Genomic DNA, 19432 nt, shown 5'->3' on the forward strand with positions numbered 1-19432 from the left:
TGGGCAGCTCTGCCGGCCGTATAAGGACACACTGTCCGCGTCTACAGTATGTATACGGTCATGTAAGAGTGATGGACAGCCACAATACGAAGATACGCCCGATTTGATTGATACCGGCGGTCCCGGTCCCAAATGTGAACACAAGTCAACGCAAGACTGTATTTTTAATTGTTATTCAGTGGCATTATATTAAGGGACTGCTGCCCACAGTGCAATCACAGAGTAGCACTTTGTCACCTAATATAAAGGTCTGTCCCCCTCTCACTGAGCCCACGGCCTCCTACATGTCACAATGGTTGCATTACCTGTTGTCTATTTTTGTGCCTAATGTACTGTACATGCAGCCGACTAGGTCACTGTCTTCTGAGGGAGTGATTACTTTGTCTCAGACAGGGGGCGCCGGCGGTGAAGCTGGCCTAGGGCACCATCTTCATGTTCCCCCCCCAGGGGAACATGTAAGGACGACCAAAAATTGGGCAGTGAAGTTTGCCGGGGGTGGGGTGGCGGCTTGGCTTGTCTGGGGCTCCGCATGGGATCCGACCAGGACCTGCTCTGTCTCCTAATGCCTGTATGCCTGACAGGCCCCAAGCAGCAGACCTGGTTTATACCGTATCCTTTCCCTGTCCGGTGCCGCGTTTGTTCCCTACCCTTTCCTTACTCTGCCCCGCCCACCTTCCTTGACATGATCTCATTTCACACTTCTAACTAGAAACTCGGGACAGAATTGGGTCAGATCCTTTGTACAGCAAACGTCTCTATTCTCCTGTTTTCTAGCTTCACAGATGGTGCACTTTCATTTAAAAGCTCTGAAACTTCTTTAAAACATCATATATGTAGTTTTTTTTGTTACACGATTTGTATAGTGACCATTATAGCTAATTAAATCAGTAGGTAAAATTTATTTTGATCTCTTATTGGAGCAATACCCTGTGAAGACGATGCTATCCAATATTTTTAAGACATTCATGTCTGTAAATGGATGACTGACGCCGTTGACCTTGAACTGTACTGGTTGCATCTGAAATATTTGATTTGAAAGCTGAAGAAAATCTGAAATATGAATTTAGCAGAAGAATTGCATCTTCTGAGTCACTTATCAGCTACAAAAAGCTTAAAGATGTGACAGCCGACAAGAGCAGAGGGGATAATGGCAAAAGCACATTATGTTTGATCCCAGAAGTGAAACGTAATACAAGACTTGGGGAATATTTGTTCCCAGATGGTGAATCAGCCCTGTTTTACTCGTGGATTTTCTTGCTCTTCCCTGTTTAATTTTCACTTCCAGATATCAGGAAAACAAATGAAACTTCTGAGCCTTGCAAGTGACTAACAGTTTGTTGGAAAACCTGTTTGTTTGTATACAGTATGAATTCCTTGATAGGCTTCCTAGTCTTAGTCTGTGCCTCATGGCTAGAGTCTTGACATCTTTGAAACACACAGATGCCACGTGGTTCTTTGCAAATCTGAAACAGCTTGAAATGAGGCCACCGTGGTAGACAATAGTTCCAGCTGTCACGCCCGGGGTTTAAGTTACAGTACATGCACAATTTAGCCCACCATATCACCATTTGGGCCAGCATATCACCATTTGGCCCACCATATCACTAAATATTGAAGTTTCTTAAGAAAGCACCATCATTTCCAGTGCAAAATATCAGTGAAGATATTTTGCCCCTCTTTAGGGTGGAGTTCTGCCGCACAGGCCAAAGAAACGGAACAGCTGTGTTTTTTTTAGCCGGGCTGCCAAAACCAAAAGAGCTTTGTTCTGCTAACACATGCAAAGTCCCCTTTCAAGTGGCAAGTTTAGAAAAGAGACTGAAAACACGCTTCTAAAAGACCGTAAACACAAACTAAAGTGAATCAGCGTCACACCGAAGGAAAAAGGCTGCACAAATAGCCCTATTTATGCAGTTTAATTGGCCTCATTAGAAGCAGCTGAATTTCGCTAATTGGGCCGCAGCCGTGCAGATGGGGATGGTAATCAGCTGGTAAAGAAACACAAAATCGCCTTAAACCCAAAAGTTTATCTATGTTAGCAGATCGTTATCTTGCATCTTAAAATTTTAAATTGACTTTTACATTTTAAATTACCTTTTACATTTTAGACTTTAAAGAACTTTTTGGACAGAACAGCTACTTAAGATGCCGATTACGCGTCATTTGAGATGGACCCTAACTCCCACAACTGCAGATTCAAATTCAGACTGTTGCCCACAGAGATCTAGAGAGAGTAACGATGATTATGGGCCATCATGCAACATCTCATGAACAAATTGATGTCAAACTAAAAATATACATAATGATTTTCCCCTGTATAACAAATCAATCCATTTTTTTACACTAATGATCCATTGCCTAACACTAGTGTTAAGTGCCTTAGGGCAACTGTGTATAGATATGTAAATATAAATTGGACTGATTATTCAGAGCAGGGTTGTGGTGACTCCGGTACCTGTCTCCGGGACAAAGGGCAAGCCAGTCCATTGCATGAAATCCACTTTTACTCCTGAACCACGGGCAATTTCAAGACACCAAGGTTACCTTCACATTGCAAACCTCATTGTCCAATTCTGATGTTTTTGCTCAGATCGGATTTGCCTGTCTTGATGGTTCACATTCACAATTATGTTACCTGTATTTAACTGTAATGTGAACGCATCTGTCCACCGAAACGGCATGTGTGTTCACATTGATATGTTTTCGCACAAGTCATCAGCGTCAGCAACAACGAACATGCTGACTGATGACAACAGGGCTCAGTGTATGTGTATAGGCAGAAAAAAACCACATGAATTCTGATCTGACTGTTCTCAATCATGTCGCATGGCCATGAATCAGATACGTATCTGATGTAGGGCCACATATGAAAGTGACTCAGATCTGATGTGAAAACACTGGATTTGTGTGTCCACACAGCTCGGAAAGAAGTCAGATCTGAGTCACTTTGGTGGGATTTGAGTGACTTGAGCTTGGTAGTGTGAACGTAGCCTAATTCATGTAGCTAGATGATTTTTGGTTGCGGGAAGACACTCACAATCCCTGGGAGAACATGCACACTCGGACGGAGCGGAGACAGGGCCTGAGAGGTCTATCATGCCACACCCAAAACAAACGAATTCACTCATTAAATAGAAGTTAATTAAGTGGGAACACATTAATTAAGACCGGAAGGGTAATCCACAACATTAACGATGACTTTCTAGAATCTACGAATGATGCCTTTGCTACACAATCTCAGTCCCGACAGCCCAAATGTAAGAAGCCAAATAAACAGGAGCAGCGAGAGCGCCGGTCATGTGACAGTGGTCTCCTATCTGTTATGATCAGCTTCGCTCTAAACTCCTTTCTGAATCGCCGGGATGTTCATCTCCTCCCTAGACTGACATTACGTCACTCTCAAACGCCTCAAGAAGTTCACTTTGGTGTTTCTTGGCAGCCGTCTGTCGGGAGGTACTCTGCGTTCCAGCTAGGAATGCTGTGGTATGAGTGCTCAGGATTTGACATTCATTCTGTCTTTTACATCTCGGGATATTAAGGCCTGTATAATTCTGTTCTCCTGCTTCCCGGCTTCTGCGTTTACTGTCACCTTTTAGAAACCCTATGTTTTTGTTTGGAAATGCATTATTCAACCAAAAATCTGAAAAACACTACAGCGAGACAGTAGTGTAAACTCTCCAGGGTTGTGGATTTGATTGCAGCCCCAAGCTCTCTGTGTGGGGTTTGTGTGGGTTCCCTCCAGGCTCTGTGTGTGTGGGGTTTGTGTGGGTTCCCTCCAGGCTCTCTGTGTGTTGGGTTTGTGTGAGTTCCCTCCAGGCTCTCTGTGTGTGGGGTTTGTGGTGGTTTCCTCCAGGTGCTCTACTGTCATTAAAGATCCCTCGGAAGTTGATGGTGTGCCATTCAATAGACTGGCATCCCATCCTGGGTGATACCCTGCCTTGTGCCAGCTGCTTCTGGGAAAGGCTGCAGGCCCAGTGTGACTGTGTACTGGATAAGTGATTATGGAAAATGAAAACAGAAGAAAAAATCTGAAATGAAAGACAAAAGATGTCTCGGAAGAATGCATTCCAAAGTGAAGACCTTGAATAATTACAGAAAGGAACAGACATATGAAATGTACGGAATACAAAAGCTGTCAATATTCCAGAAATTTGAAAGAGCAAAATAAATATATAAAACATTTAATTAGAATTGAACTTACGATTGACGAGATTGTAATCAGATATTGATTAACTACATAAGGCAAGTTGGAAGTGACAGTGACACTGAGATATGGGACCAGATGGAATGCATTGTCTCAGATTAATAAAAAAAAAACATTTTTCATGTATGATATTCGGGTTGAATGAACGATATTCAGGTTGAATGAAAACTCAAGATAAGTATCATTCATATGTATTGAGATTTCTCTGAGCAGGGATGCAAATCCCATAATTGCTTTTTGTCTGTCCTGTTTTGTCTTACCTCCAGTGCAGATGAAAGGTTTGATGCCACATTTCACACCAACGTCCTGGTCAATGCTTCAGGGTACTGCCAGTACATTCCTCCAGGTGAGGGTCCCTGAAGTTCAAGGGCCTTCAGTCCTAACTAAATGTGACATATTTTGTCCAGTGGTACATTTAAGATCTTTGGCCGTTCTCTACATGAACGTTCCCGGAAGTGTTGAAGGCATTTGCCAGTGTTTTGGTGCTAGCGAATGTAGTGTTAGCATTAGTCAGGGCTACCGCTAAGATCCCTTTGGTCAACTGGTCAACCGACAATGTGATGGATGTCACCAGCGTCTTGTGTCCCGCAGGGATCTTGAAAAGCACCTGCTACATCGACGTGCGCTGGTTTCCCTTCGACGTGCAGAAATGTGACCTCAAGTTCGGCTCCTGGACACACAACGGCTGGCTGCTTGACTTGCAGATACTTGCCGTGGACACCTCTACCTACATCCCCAATGGAGAATGGGACCTTGTTGGTGTGGAAGCTTGTCTGTTTCCTTCTCTTACCATCTGTTCTCTTCCCATCAATGAGCACTGATAGAAATGCCCATTTAGCCTTGTGGCAATACTACCTATTAATGTGTAGATGTATCCTGGAAACTAATGTACATAGGAGAGTTTTCCTAGTTTTTAGAAATCTTCTCTCTTTTCATCTTGTCGATTAATTAATCTAAAGCTCTTGGAGTCTCCAAGGACATTCCAGCTTCTGTGAACTGAAGAAGTACCAGCTATGGCTGAGTGTTGTATTCCTCGCAGTCACTGCTCTGTCGATGCCTTGAAGCTGCCGTTCATTAAGAATTAACTTGACAAAGGTTGTCATTTTGGGACTTTTGTCCACAGTCATATGTCTATAAGACACTTTGCATGGTAAGACAAATGAAACAAAGCATGTTACTAAATTTAATGAGAGGAAGACAGGTCAGTTATGGATGCTTTCATATTTAAAACTGAAGGGGACCACTAGCTAATCAACATGTTAATACTTTCATATTAATTGCATTCAAGATGCAATTAAAATAGTTCGCAACTTGAATATTTTCCTCCTTAATCACATAGTGTGCCGAATTAACTTTAATCGAGACTTCAAAATGACTGGTAATCGAGGAGTTTCCCAAAACAGTTACAACTGGGCCGTGACTTGATTTGATTAAGCAAATTATTTCTCTCAAATGAACTATGGTGAACTCTGAGGACAAGTGAAAAATATTAAGTTTTCCTACAGCTTTCCCTATTAAACAGGCAGCAGCATGTATAATTAATGATCGAGAGGGATGCAAACAGAAACACAGAACATTAGCTTAAAATATTCAGACATTATTACCGAGAAGACAGTGAATCTTTTTTGTTGACGGTCGTGAAAACAGATGGTAATGGTTTTCCTGCGACCATTAATGCGATCGCAGAAGTGCCGGCCAAGAGGAACGAGCTTTACTACGAGTGCTGCAAGGAGCCCTACCCCGACATCACCTTCACGGTGGTGATGCGCCGCCGCACCCTCTACTACGGCCTGAACCTGCTCATCCCCTGCGTGCTCATCTCCGGCCTCGCCCTGCTCGTCTTCCTGCTCCCCGCCGACTCCGGCGAGAAGATCTCGCTGGGTGAGTTGCTCTGTGCTTCACAGTAACCTTCTCTCCCTTGGGGCAAATGTCTTGCTGAGAGATGGTGATGCCCATCTCAGCACTGGTAGACATGGATCTAGAAGCTCCTGTTTTTTTTATTCTTAATTGCTTAGCTACACCAAGTACTTAATTTAGGTGTAGTTAATTTAGGTGTCCAGACTCTATCTGTACTCTGTGCTTTTGATGCATTTGTCTCTGTTTTAGCTGTGTTATTCAACATTTAGTAAAAGGCCTCGATGGCAATGAAGTAATACATATCAAATATTGGAATGACCAACAGAAGTGTTCAGCATCTAAAAATTTTCGACTCTTCAAAATAGCCCCCTTTCGCTTCGATGACATCTTGGCATTCTTTCAGCCAGCTTGCAGATTTATCCACCTCTAATAGTCTTGAAGGAGTTTCCATACGTTCTGGGCACAAGTTGGCTTTCTTGCTCTTACTCTTCGAACCAACTCATCCCAAAGCAGCTCTATAAGGGTTTAGGTCGGGGGATTGTTGGGCCACATCGTCTGTCACTGCACTCCATCTCTTTGCTTGTTCACAAGATAATATTTATGACATAACCTTGATGTGCACTGAGGGTCGTTAACTTGTTGAAAAACAAATGATTTTCAGTAGGTGTTTCCAAACCTTAGACTCGTGTATTTTGAGACTAAGAGCATCAGGAGTACGCTAGCAACAGACAGCTCACCTTTCACTAATCATGTGGTTTTCTAGCCTTCAGTAATGGACACAGGCACCACAGGTGCTGAAGGAAACCACAGGTGGCAGCGCTGACGGTGTGTTTGTGTGCCGTGTTCCCATCGCTGAATCTCTGCCCGCTTGCTTAATTTCCAGTGTGAATGCTAACAATGCTAACACAGAGAATAGAGCGTGAAAAGCCGAATATAGCAGTTACCCATGCTGCAGGAAGGGTGTCCCAAGCCCTATGGGAGAAGCTAAAGGCTAACGGCATAGTTGCAAAGCCTAGAATCCCAATAAGCAATGGATAATGCTGAAACGTAAGGGTGTAGGAACCAACAGGGGTATGGGCTAAGTCAGTCCCGGACCCACTTCCCGCCTAAAGACACGGCATTCCAAAATATTGGTGCGGACATGTCCTTACAGCCCATACCCAAACCGACGGCCTTGTCAAAGAGCCAGCTGAGTGGGTATAGTCGCTCATAGAAATGGATAGAAAAGGGGCTCATGTGATAATGCACAGATTAAAAAAATGAGATGAAGTAAAAGGCGAAATAGCAACCTTACATATCGCTGATAAGATGACAACTTTTTTGTGACATTGCAGTCCCAAAATACTTCGCAAAACTAGATGCTTTGGCTTCTGGATGGGGGGGTTACACACTCTGTACCTTCAGTACCCTGTCTGGATGGGGGAGTTCCACACTCTATACCTTCAGTACCCTGTCTGGATGGGGGAGTTCCACACTCTATACCTTCAGTACCCTGTCTGGATGGGGGAGTTCCACACTCTATACCTTCAGTACCCTGTCTGGATGGGGGAGTTCCACACTCTATACCTTCAGTACCCTGTCTGGATGGGGGAGTTCCACACTCTGTACCTTCAGTACCCTGTCTGGATGGGGGAGTTCCACACTTTATACCTTCAGTACCCTGTCTGGATGGGGGAGTTCCACACTCTGTACCTTCAGTACCCTGTCTGGATGGGGGAGTTCCACACTCTATACCTTCAGTACCCTGTCTGGATGGGGGAGTTCCACACTCTATACCTTCAGTACCCTGTCTGGATGGGGGAGTTCCACACTCTATACCTTCAGTACCCTGTCTGGATGGGGGAGTTCCACACTCTGTACCTTCAGTACCCTGTCTGGATGGGGGAGTTCCACACTCTATACCTTCAGTACCCTGTCTGGATGGGGGAGTTCCACACTCTGTACCTTCAGTACCCTGTCTGGATGGGGGAGTTCCACACTCTATACCTTCAGTACCCTGTCTGGATGGGGGAGTTCCACACTCTGTACCTTCAGTACCCTGTCTGGATAGGGGAGTTCCACACTCTGTACCTTCAGTACCCTGTCTGGATGGGGGAGTTCCACACTCTGTACCTTCAGATCCCTGTCTGGATGGGGGAGTTCCACACTCTGTACCTTCAGATCCCTGTCTGGATGGGGGAGTTCCACACTCTATACCTTCAGATCCCTGTCTGAATGGGGGAGTTCCACACTCTGAACCTTCACTACCCTGTCTGGGGAGTTGAGGTTCACATGTGTTCCTTTCGGACTGATTCTGTCTCCTGACGCATTTTGTAAGAAAGTTCAGCAGATCTTGGACCAGGTAGGTTTACATTGATGACGTTTTGATATGGGACTGAACTGATCAGAACCTGAAAATGTATCTAATGTAAAAGGTTAGTATAATAAGATTTATATATGTTTTGCATATATATAATAAAGAATGTGTTTCACAAGACTCTTTTGTGGTTTCCAGGAAAGTGGCAAAGGATGGTTGACTTTTGTTTTCACAGGAATTACGGTTCTTCTGTCTTTGACTGTGTTCATGCTGCTGGTGGCCGAAATTATGCCGGCTACGTCTGACTCTGTGCCTCTCATTGGTAAGTCTGTCCTTAAAGACTTCAAAAACGTTATGCATCGCATTTTTCAGTTACTGAAATTTCCTCTAATTACTGAAGATAATTGTTACACAACCAGCAATGTATCTTTCACTCGGAGCATCGCGTTGGTATGAAATTAAGTTCTGCCTGCAAATTCAGGGGTTGTTTTTTTTTTGTCTGCAGTATTATTGGTGTTAATGGGTTTTGGTGAATGTGTCACTTGCTTTAAGCTGACAAAGGGATCAGGCAGTCAGCTGCTCTCGCAAACAGGGGGCGGTCCATACCCCAGTGCTGACCCTGCGTGGAATTGCAGCACTGAATTTCAGACCCTGATGCCAGGATTGTTTGCCGAGAAAATTGGAAAAGGAGATTGACAGAAGAAATCAATTACCTAAAGAAAAGTTCTAAGAGTATGGATTTTAAAGGTCTCCGAACGTGTCAAGAACCCAAAAAAAAGGGAAAGAGAATGAACTGAGCTGACTGGGAGACTATAAAGCTTTCCAGTTACTGTTACGTATCCAATCTGAAGTTGCCTGGTAGCTACACTGCTGGGTATTTTCATGCGTCTCACCGTATCCATGGCGATGAGAACACATGAGACAGTCATACATCACGCCATCTTAATGAGCCTTAAAGGGGAGGTTACGTAAAACGAATCAGGGTCAGTGGGACGTTCCGGAGAGGTGGAGGGAATCCACCACTGTGTTCTGCAGTGTGTCTCCTGTCTGTCTTGTAGCATTGTTATGTAGTCCAAGCTTGGCACCGAAGCACAAAAGATTCTGGTGTGTTAGTACATATTGGCAATAATGTGAGCTGCACACGATTAAAGCTGTTATAACTTGTCTTGAATGGAAATGAAATGAAACAGGGAAATTTGTCGTTCTAATAATCAATCTCTTGCAAAGTTGAATTCGAAAATCTGTTGAACTATTTTCCCCCAAGTTGTCAGATTTTAGATCATTTTTAAATATCTAATTTTTATTAGACTTGCTTTCCAGGCTCCTCTGACTCGCTATAACATCATTAGCTAACAAAGTGTGACAGATATTAAATTAATCCGTTATTGCTGTCTCTATGGCCGTATAATAATTCTGTGGTGCCTTTTCTAAATGAACTGTCTCTCAGTTTCTTCTGTCACTTGGAAAAATCAAATGTGAAAAAAGCTGCTGACTCCCTAAGCTCATCTGACCTGGCATCTTAGAAGTTTGTCTTGAAAACTGTCACTGAGCAGAAACTAAATGTTAAACCAACTGTGAAATAGAGAGAATGCGATGGAGAGTTTAATACTCTTCCCACAGAGGCAGGATTAAATTGGATACTGTTTGCTCTTTTATTTATTCTGTATATATTTCTAAATATTCCGGAAAAAAAGCGATTGAAAAATTAACGACAATAACTTTTGAAAATAACGGGTCATGACTATTGATGAAACATGAAATGCACAACTTTGTACAGCTGGAAAGGGAAGCTTTCAGTAAAGTTTGTGTTCTTTCTGCAAGCTTCTGAAAGATTCTTTCAGTGTTTTCACCCACGATGCCTTAAAACTTTCTGTGTGTGTTTTTCTGCTGAAATTGCACAATGAACATTAGAAAATGCCAATCATCTACATTCTACTGTGGGTTGTTGTTCTTGGGTTTCAGTTACAAATTCTAAACAGTGACAAACAACACACCAATGCACCAGCATGGCATCAGATCTTAACAAAATGTTTAGAATTTAGAGATCAGTGTTGACACGCCACAGCACACAACAACGAAATGTGTCCTCTGCATTTAACCCATATGTGACGTCGTGACACAGCAGGGGGCAGCTAATTCAGTGCTTGGGGGCGGTACCTTGCTCTGGGTACCTCAGTGGTGCCTTGCTGGTCAGGGATTCAAACCAGCAATCTTTCAATTACAAGTGCGCTTCCCTAACCATTAAGACACCACTGCCCAATCCACCCAATCCATGGGGATCCCCACAAAGTCCACATTTTCGCTCCCTCCCAGCACACCTGAACCGGGTGTAGGTGCGCTAGGAGCCGGGGGTGGGGGCCGTCTGGGGGTCCCTAATGACTGGGTTGAGAAACAACTTAACTTAACAGACAGTGTCATGTATGTGTGAAGATGTTCTGTGCCCGTTACCCCCAGAAATATTTTTATAAAGCGTTTCACAGATGCCTGTTAGCATGGGAAGATGTTCCATGTTTCTTACTCCCAAAAATGCTACCCTCTTTCCAAATATCTATCCACGTCTTTCATACACGCTTATATACATATCTGTTGGATGCCTGCAGTTCTTTGTTAACTGTGCTTTGTGCGGTTCCAGCACAATACTTTGCCAGCATCATGATGATCGTGGGCTTCTCTGTGGTGGTCACGGTGCTGGTTCTTCAGTTCCACCATCATGATCCTCAAGGTGGAAAGATGCCAAAATGGGTAAGTCTGCAGATGTTAGTATCTTATATCCTGGTCCAATAGTCATCCGCAGCTTTCTCATACTGTGTCTGCTTGTGGGGTAAGAGGACAACCATGTTCCGTTCGCCAAAACAGTGATGTGTCGTGTTTTACAGTGTGATGCATACAGTGGCTGATTCTTCTTGATATAAAGCATGCTGATCTTTTTTTTTTCAGACGCATTAATACACATAGGAAGCCAGTCAAAAGGTCTGAAAAATGATGGTAAAAATATTACGCAACGTAATGCTGATATTTAGTCACCTTAGACACTCTATGTCAGGCTCAGCGAGTTCTGCGACATGCTCCATGCGATTTAGCGCCCCTGACAAATGCGATCTGGTTTAATATTGAGCATGTAGTTCCAGTACCTCCTTTATGCATTACGGGTTGGACCATTTCAGCAATCAATCATGCACATTTCATTAAGGTTTGCCCAGTGAAGTGAAGAATAATGAAGGAATCTAGCTGCCATTAGTCATACACGCGCAGTCCTCAGCCCATGTAGAATACCAGGGAAAGGCACGCCATCCCTTATTTTCTGCGTGTTTGCATTTGTTTGACATGAAAGCGGCCGAACAGTAATTGATCTTCATTCAAAGGTCGTAAAAGTAATAGCTGAAAAGAAAGCAGTGCCAGTCAACTCATTAGGCGATACAGGCGTTTCTGGGAGTTTTACTTATAGAAAAATGTCCTGAGGGCAGAAGGGAAAATGATTGGTTTAGAGAGATATCCAATCAGATTGTAGAGGGGGTGGGTCCAAGCAATTAGCAAAGGTAGGACCAACCAATCAAATGGCTTGGTCCTGCCTCCTCTAATTGCTTGGACCCACTTCCTCTACAGTCTCATTGGTTATCTCTCTAAACCAATCATTTTTCCTTCTGCCCATAGAACATTTTTGTTCCCATGAGCCACATAGGCAGCCAACTAGGGCACCGTCTTCTGAGGGGGCGCCGACTTAGCAAGCTGATTTTACTTTGTATCGGATGGAGGGAGCCGACAGTCGAGCTTGCCTACCTTATGACCTTCGATGAGTACTGAAGGAAACAACACAACTTCTAATGCTTATGTTATTGATCTAGTAAAGAAAGTTATGCCACAGTGTGACTGTTTGACACTCATTGACTGGCTATGTCTTCCCTGGAAACAAACACTGCAACTGAATGTTCCTGATTATCGATCAATCTGTCACAGCTTCCGGGCAGATGTTTCACCCATCGTCCATGCAGAACTGATTCACGTCAGCAATGCCTGTGGGCCGGCAAGCATGAATCACTCATACATGTCATTGGGGTTTAAGTCAAAGCTTTGTTTTTCTCAATAAGAATGTATATATACAGTAGTTTACAGTCTTCAGCCATTGTCCTGAATGATCAAGCTGTGTCTTATGGATGGATGGATTGAAATTCCCTCATAGGATTCTCTTGTGCAAAGTGGAATTGGTGGTTCCATCAGTGATGGCACATTGTCAGGGTCCTCTTGCAGAAATGTTTCCCCAATCCATGACACTACCGACCCAACAGTATCATTCTTGACTTTTTTTATTGTGTGAGGTTCTTATTGTGCAGTATGACATTGAATTTCCATCACAAAGAACATAAGTTAAAAAAGATCCACTCTTTGTTCATCTGTTTATAGAGCATTATTCCAGAAGGTAGCTTTCTGGCAAACGTGACATGAGCATCCATTATCTTCGAGAGAAGTGGTTTTCACCTTGCTCATTCATTATTGCACTGAAATGCAATCAATAACAATTTTAAAGATATTTTGGATTCTTGAGTTTCCTTGACTTGATCCCATTGTCCTTCTCTGTCTGTGGTTTGCCGGAGTCCAGGTGAGTTCAAGGGAATGTTATGTTCTTGAATCTTCTTAGCTTGATTTCATTGTCCATCTCTGTGGTTTTACTGTAGCCCAGGTGAGCTTAAGGGTATGTTGTGTTCTTGACGTGGCTTGATCCCGTTGTCCTTCTCTGTGGTTTTTCTGGACCCCAGGTGAGGGTGGTCCTGTTAAACTGGTGCGCCTGGTTTCTACGCATGAAGCAGCCCGGGGAGGACCGGAAGATCCTGGGATACAGGTACAGCCCCCCGTCCCTCCAACGTCGCTCCAGCAGCAGTAGCATGGAGATGAACGCTGTTCCCAGCCAGATGGCCAGCAGCAGCAGCAACGGCAATATGAACATCTACTACAGCTACCACACGGTGGAGAACCCCTGCTTCCCCCCGAGCAGCGACTCAGGCGTCATGTGTGGGCGGAGTCCCGGCTCGCCGGCCGAGGACCGGGAGCTGCCCCGGCCGCTGGGGGAACACGCGCAGGAGATTGGCAAGATCCTGGAGGAGGTGCAGTACATCGCCCAGCGCTTCAGGGACCAGGACGAGGGGGAGGCCATCTGCAACGAGTGGAAGTTTGCGGCAGCGGTGGTGGACCGCCTCTGCCTGGTGGCCTTCACACTCTTCTCCATCATCTGCACCTTCACCATCCTCATGTCCGCGCCCAACTTCATCGAGGCCGTATCTAAGGACTTTACATAACTTCTGTGAATGGCCATCGTGATGGGAAGGGAGAACGGCAGAGAGAGAGAAACGATAAAGCAAATGAGTACAGATTCCCTTTCACTTTCAGTTTGCATTTATATACACATTTAAAGTTCTATATATGGACACCCACATAAGTAATCCATGAAACGACATAGCATTGGCGGTTCCTCTCTTTGCTGAGTTTAACGTCTTTTTCATGTTTCCTGAGAAGATTAGAAAGGTGACGTCTCACTGTGAAATGTTCGTTACAATAAAACTTCAGAACAGTTAGACTTAGCAGTCAGTTGTATTTGCCTCCCAGTTCACTTGACTGTTTTTCTTGCGTTTCACCATGTCTGCTTAATTCCTGTTTTTATTTTCGCTTTGAACTTTCAGAGACATTCTCGTTAATTTAGGCTGCGGCATACAGCTGCCAAACACCTTGTGCACGGTAATATGTTTGCTTCTTGTGGAGAAACTGACGCCGACAAGCTTCTGGATAAGGCTGTTTGTTTTTTGGGAACTCAGAAGAATCACATCGGGAGAACTGTCCCAGGACGGTATTAAATATTGTAAAGGTTTTGGAAGAAATGTTAATTAAATGTGACAAAACATCCCTCACTTCTGCAAAGAATAACCTTCCATTGGGAACTGAGTGATCACTGGAATGAAACGAGACACAGAAATTCTGATGAAGCTATTTATAGTCAGACCACCTGCTTTTCTTAAGTTTGGTAATTTGGTTTGTGAGTAAATTGTGTGATTGTTCTAACATTTCCAGGAAATCCGGCATGTGGATCTGCCAGTTCGCTGTACGGTTTATTCTTCCAGTAAATGGCAATGTCACCTGTGTCATTGTTGTGGGACAAAAACTCCACAGAATGGAATATTGCCAACTTCTGATGAGAAGTTGATCCCTTTATACACAAAAGCTCCACCTTGTTCTGTTAAAAATAACCGCAGTTGTATCTTGTTCAGATTGACTAGCATAAATACTTTCTTAAATTTCATTATTAAGAGATGTGTAATGTACTTAATATTTTGATTGCCTAAGAAATGTTGTAACTTAAACCGAGGAATTGACAGCTGAATCCTGTGTTCATGAATATGATGGTCTGGTGAAATTCAAGCATCTTCTGATAATTATACAATAACAGTGGAACTGCTGTCTTAATCGTGGGCAACTATCAAAGAACATATAAATGCTTTGAATGCACATTCTTGAATTCACAGACAAATTGGTGCAGCTGTTAAATTATGTCATTTGAAATATTCAGTTAACAGCCAGTTTGAAATGTAACTTAGACTAATTATCAGTGAGGTGAAAAGCCCATCAAAGACAAACTGTCATGCTGAATTTCCTAATCATACATGAAACAATGATTCTGTTTACTCAAGCAGAGTGTGCTTTGTATTTGAAACAGTTTGTTGGCAGAGTTGTCAGTTCTGTAATTACTTACATGAAACAAATTACTGTGACATTTCACAAGTGCAGCATCTTCTGCCATTCAGCCATTGTCTAGTTATTTTAACAATATCATATTTAAGCTGAAGCACATTTTGTACAAGAAAATAGCATCAGGAGCGAAGTAGCTACTGAAGAAGAATATTTTGTGCGTATTTTCAAGAGTAATTTAAAAATTTTACCTAGCTGTTGTGTAGGCCTGATTGATTTTTGATTTTTCAAATTCAGACTGGGAAATGTATTTCTTCAGGTCTGGACATCCAACACGCCCAGTTTGGCATGATTATACAGACGCTAAGAGATATCCCTTCATCCCAGCACAGGAAAGTCGAAAATAAAAGCTTTCTGATACAGAAGGTTATAAGCAAGACCTAGGGCAGAGTTGATGTTCCTACCTTAGTTGTGTAGCAGATATGTGTTACGTGAAAATGAGTGAAGTTCTTGAGTCATAAACAGTCCGAACTAACATCAGGTTGTGGAGACGGAGAATCTGGCATCTGTCATGTTTCAGAGAGCAGTGATCTTCCTGCCACAAACGTCCAATAAATGATAACAGTCATTTAAACTGTATTCTTTCGGGATAACACAAAGATGCTTGTCACCTGTTTTTTTCTGCTGATATTAATTCTGTACTCCAGAAGGGAATCAGAATTGTTGAAAGGGAGTATAGTAGGTACATTGTGCGTTTTTATGGTAAAAGCTAAACGCTTAGAAATTTGGAAATTGTTTTTTTTTGGAGCGTGGTATTTCCGTGGAATAGCTTAAAGCAAGCAACAGTACAGGCTGAGGTGTTGAGATCTTGCTAAGGTGTTGTCATTTTTGTGTCACAAGGATGGGAGCCAATAGATTTAGCTCTGATCAGGAAATAGCACACTTGTTCAACTCGCAGGAAGGGCTGAATATCACATAGACTGAGTATTATGTCATTGGCTTCAGAAAAAATACACAATAAAATGTAACCCTTTTTACATTGCCCCATGAGGGCTATTGCTCAATAACAGTGACACAATAACAGGAGAAAGCAGGTCAATTACCTACAGTATATGTTTTTAGTATATATAGCTATATATATTTAGATTGGTGTGCTATATAATTGTGTGTTTTGTATTATTTTCATTTATTTACAGTAAAGCGTGTGGTTCATTTTTAATAAATGGTGTGATTTTGTGGTTCCAGTCCAGGGACTACAGACATAAAGTTACTCAATGAAACACTGTTCAATAAAAAAATCAAATAAAAGTCTCTGACTGACAGCACTATGTCATGAAAGCGCAGCTGTACTCTCTCTCTCTCTCTCTCTCTCTCTTTTTTCAATAGTAATAATAGAATTTTGAGTAGCTATATTAAAGTACAAACTATGAGGTTTGGGGAGTGTCTGGATGTTTCAGGTGTGGACTGAGGATGAGTATTTTCCCTGGCCATTTTTTAGTCAAACCAACATCTCTAACACCGTGTTGGACCCGACCAGGGTGTCCCCCGCTGTGCGGCCCGACCGGGGTGTCCCCCGCCGTGCGGCCCATCTCGTTCCTCAGCATCTTCTGCTCGAGTGGAGACCCACTTTCCTCCTGGGACAATGCATAAATTATGTGCACCTCACTGGGCACGCTCCACAGCTGGGATTATCCCGTAGAGTACAGTCCCTCCACCTACGCCCCCCCCCCACCCCCCCGCTGTGGCTGTGCCATGTCTAATTGCATATATTGCCAGCTGATTCACATGTGGCACTATGATCATTAACAGCATTAATCAGGATTTAATTAATAGGAGTATGTAGAAAATGTTTATAAAAGGCTTAAATGAACTTTAACTGGTTTTCATTTAAAAAATATCAGTTTTGAAATGTAGGTTTTATGTGACATTAAACATTAGTTCATTAGTTTATATTATAGCTTTTTTAAAGCTATATTTTACTGTCAGTGTTACTTTAAACATTACTCCCAAGTTGCAATTTGCAGGAGTATAAGTAATATCATGCTTGGTTAAGTATAATAAATTGTGTGGCATTCACCTAAGATGCCGTCTAAGGCCCGGTGTTCCGCACGGACCTTCAGGGACACAGAGGTCCCAAAGCAGGAACGGCTTTTCAGTGACGTCAGGTCACCTGGGAAAAATTCGATACACATGTTGACACAAATAAATTGTTCGCATTTTCCATAACTGCTTATTTAATTCAGCAGCTTATCCCATAAATGGCGGGGGGGGGGGGGGGGGTACCCTGACAAGTCGCTAGACTATCAGACCATACAGTCAGTCAACAAGCCTGAGGGACGGACACCAATTCACCGAAATCGGGTCTCGGGTCTGTGCGAGGAAACTCAAGGAGAATCAGAGAGAGCTATAAACATCCCGTATATTGTAAAAAACATAAACGGAAACATCACATAAGCTGTGAAAATCGGGGAGAACTACAAAAGGTCACAAAAACAGAGACCACGCCACCGGAGAGCACGCCATGCCACCCGACAGCACGCCATGCCACCCGACAGCACGCCGTGCCACCCTACAGCACAGCGTGCCACCCTACAGCACGCCGTGCCACCCTACAGCACAGCGTGCCACCCTACAGCACGCCGTGCCACTCTACAGCACAGCGTGCCACCCTACAGCACGCCGTGCCACTCTACAGCACAGCGTGCCACCCTACAGCACGCCGTGCCACTCTACAGCACGCCGTGCCACCCTACAGCACACCGTGCCACCCTACAGCACGCCATGCCACCCTACAGCACACCGTGTCACCCTACAGCACGCCGTGCCACCCTACAGCACGCCGTGTCACTCTACAGCACGCCATGCCACCCTACAGCACAGCGTGCCACCCTACAGCACACCGTGCCACTCTACAGCACGCCATGCCACCCTACAGCACACCGTGCCACCCTACAGCACACCGTGCCACTCTACAGCACGCCATGCCACCCTACAGCACACCGTGCCACTCTACAGCACGCCATGCCACCCTACAGCACACCGTGCCACTCTACAGCACGCCATGCCACCCTACAGCACACCGTGCCACTCTACAGCACGCCATGCCACCCTACAGCACACCGTGCCACTCTACAGCACGCCATGCCACCCTACAGCATGACGCCCCACCCGAGACCACACCATGCCACCCGAATATACTGTATACATGCATAAATAAAGGCCATTTCCGCTTCCTCCATTAGCTGCCATGCCTGCAATTATAAATTATTTAACTTTTATATAATCACAGAATGCATCACATAGCGTGTCTGGGTCACATGACCACTGGCCGGCATCATCAATAATTTAGCTTGCAGTAAGTGTGCATGGACCAGTGTTTACCAAAGCCGCCTTCATGCGGTAATTAAGGGCTTTCCTATGCTAGCTTCCTATACCAAATCTGCTTCCAGAAATTTCTAGAAGTTTCACGTAACTAAAACATCACTCAGTTTATGAACTGATTCGCCAAATGCTATATTACTAATTATGTCAATTATTGAATAGTAAATTCTTACTATTAACGGCATCCTGTCCATCAGCTAAGCCTGGGTGCAGTTCTCTGCTGAAAAGATGTTAGAGAAAGTGTTGATAGTAGACAAATGTATCTGCCTTGTGGGCAGTTTACAGTTAATTTGGGATTCAGAGCCCATAATCTGATCTCTCCTGCTATTTTGTCCCATTCTAAAGGAACATTTGCAAAACACCAGCACAAATACTACCTGTCTCAGCTGAATTAATTACCCAAGCACACCGCACTCCTTTGAGCAGATGTCTGTATCTCCTCTTCCCTTTCATTCATCACTGAAATATAAACATTTTAATGTTCTCCTCAGTGTCGCTACGTCTGATTTCTTTACACCTAATGTGTACTTTCTTCTTTTAAATAAATTAGAGTGCACATCACTTACAGGAGCGCCTGCCATTTGGAGCAGTAAAGTCCTTCTGAGTGCCAGCATCTGGAAGCACGTGCCGCCCTGATAAGTGTGTTGGAAGCTTTTGTTCCACGCCTGGATAGGCCCTTCTGGCCGAGCTCCTTAAATGGTGTCCCTCGCGGCAAACACTCGCCAGCAATATTTGGCCGCTGCTTTTCCCGGCTCACACAGGGATCACGGCCCAATCTAGAAAATTTACCGCTGTGCCCGGGAAATCTTAAGCAGGCAGGATCGGTTCGGGCCCCCAGAGGAGATCCGATCCCCAGCATCTCACATACATAGCTCTTTAACCTAATGGTACAGCAGGTTATCTTCTGTACCATTTTAGGTAGCATGTTTGGCTCAAGGACACAGCATCGTTATTTTGAGCTGGTCTTTCTTGTTCACGTTTTTGGAATAGCAGCAAACGCCTGTGAAGGCCGCTCCTGCCTGATACAA

The 19432-nt window shown here is 43.9% G+C and overlaps 1 protein-coding gene across 2 annotated transcripts in view; it reads left to right on the forward strand.

The window, feature by feature from the left end:
* The window catches only part of LOC111847328 (neuronal acetylcholine receptor subunit alpha-7-like), a 36798-nt gene extending 20467 nt beyond the window's left edge, over positions 1–16331 (forward strand). Inside the window, exons 5-11 of one of the 2 annotated variants that reach the window (XM_023818406.2) lie at positions 4468–4547; positions 4793–4960; positions 5888–6082; positions 8590–8676; positions 10987–11096; positions 13106–13188; positions 13303–16331. In XM_023818406.2, the coding sequence (XP_023674174.1) occupies positions 4468–4547; positions 4793–4960; positions 5888–6082; positions 8590–8676; positions 10987–11096; positions 13106–13188; positions 13303–13642 (1063 nt within the window). In that variant the 3' untranslated portion in view covers positions 13643–16331. Of the gene's footprint in view, positions 1–4467; positions 4548–4792; positions 4961–5887; positions 6083–8589; positions 8677–10986; positions 11097–13105 lie in introns of both variants that reach the window. The other variant, XM_023818405.2, reaches the window with a different exon arrangement.
* The last annotated feature ends 3101 nt before the right edge of the window (positions 16332–19432 follow it).

Source organism: Paramormyrops kingsleyae, chromosome 12 (assembly GCF_048594095.1).
Source record: "Paramormyrops kingsleyae isolate MSU_618 chromosome 12, PKINGS_0.4, whole genome shotgun sequence".
Classification (NCBI taxonomy): domain Eukaryota; kingdom Metazoa; phylum Chordata; class Actinopteri; order Osteoglossiformes; family Mormyridae; genus Paramormyrops; species Paramormyrops kingsleyae.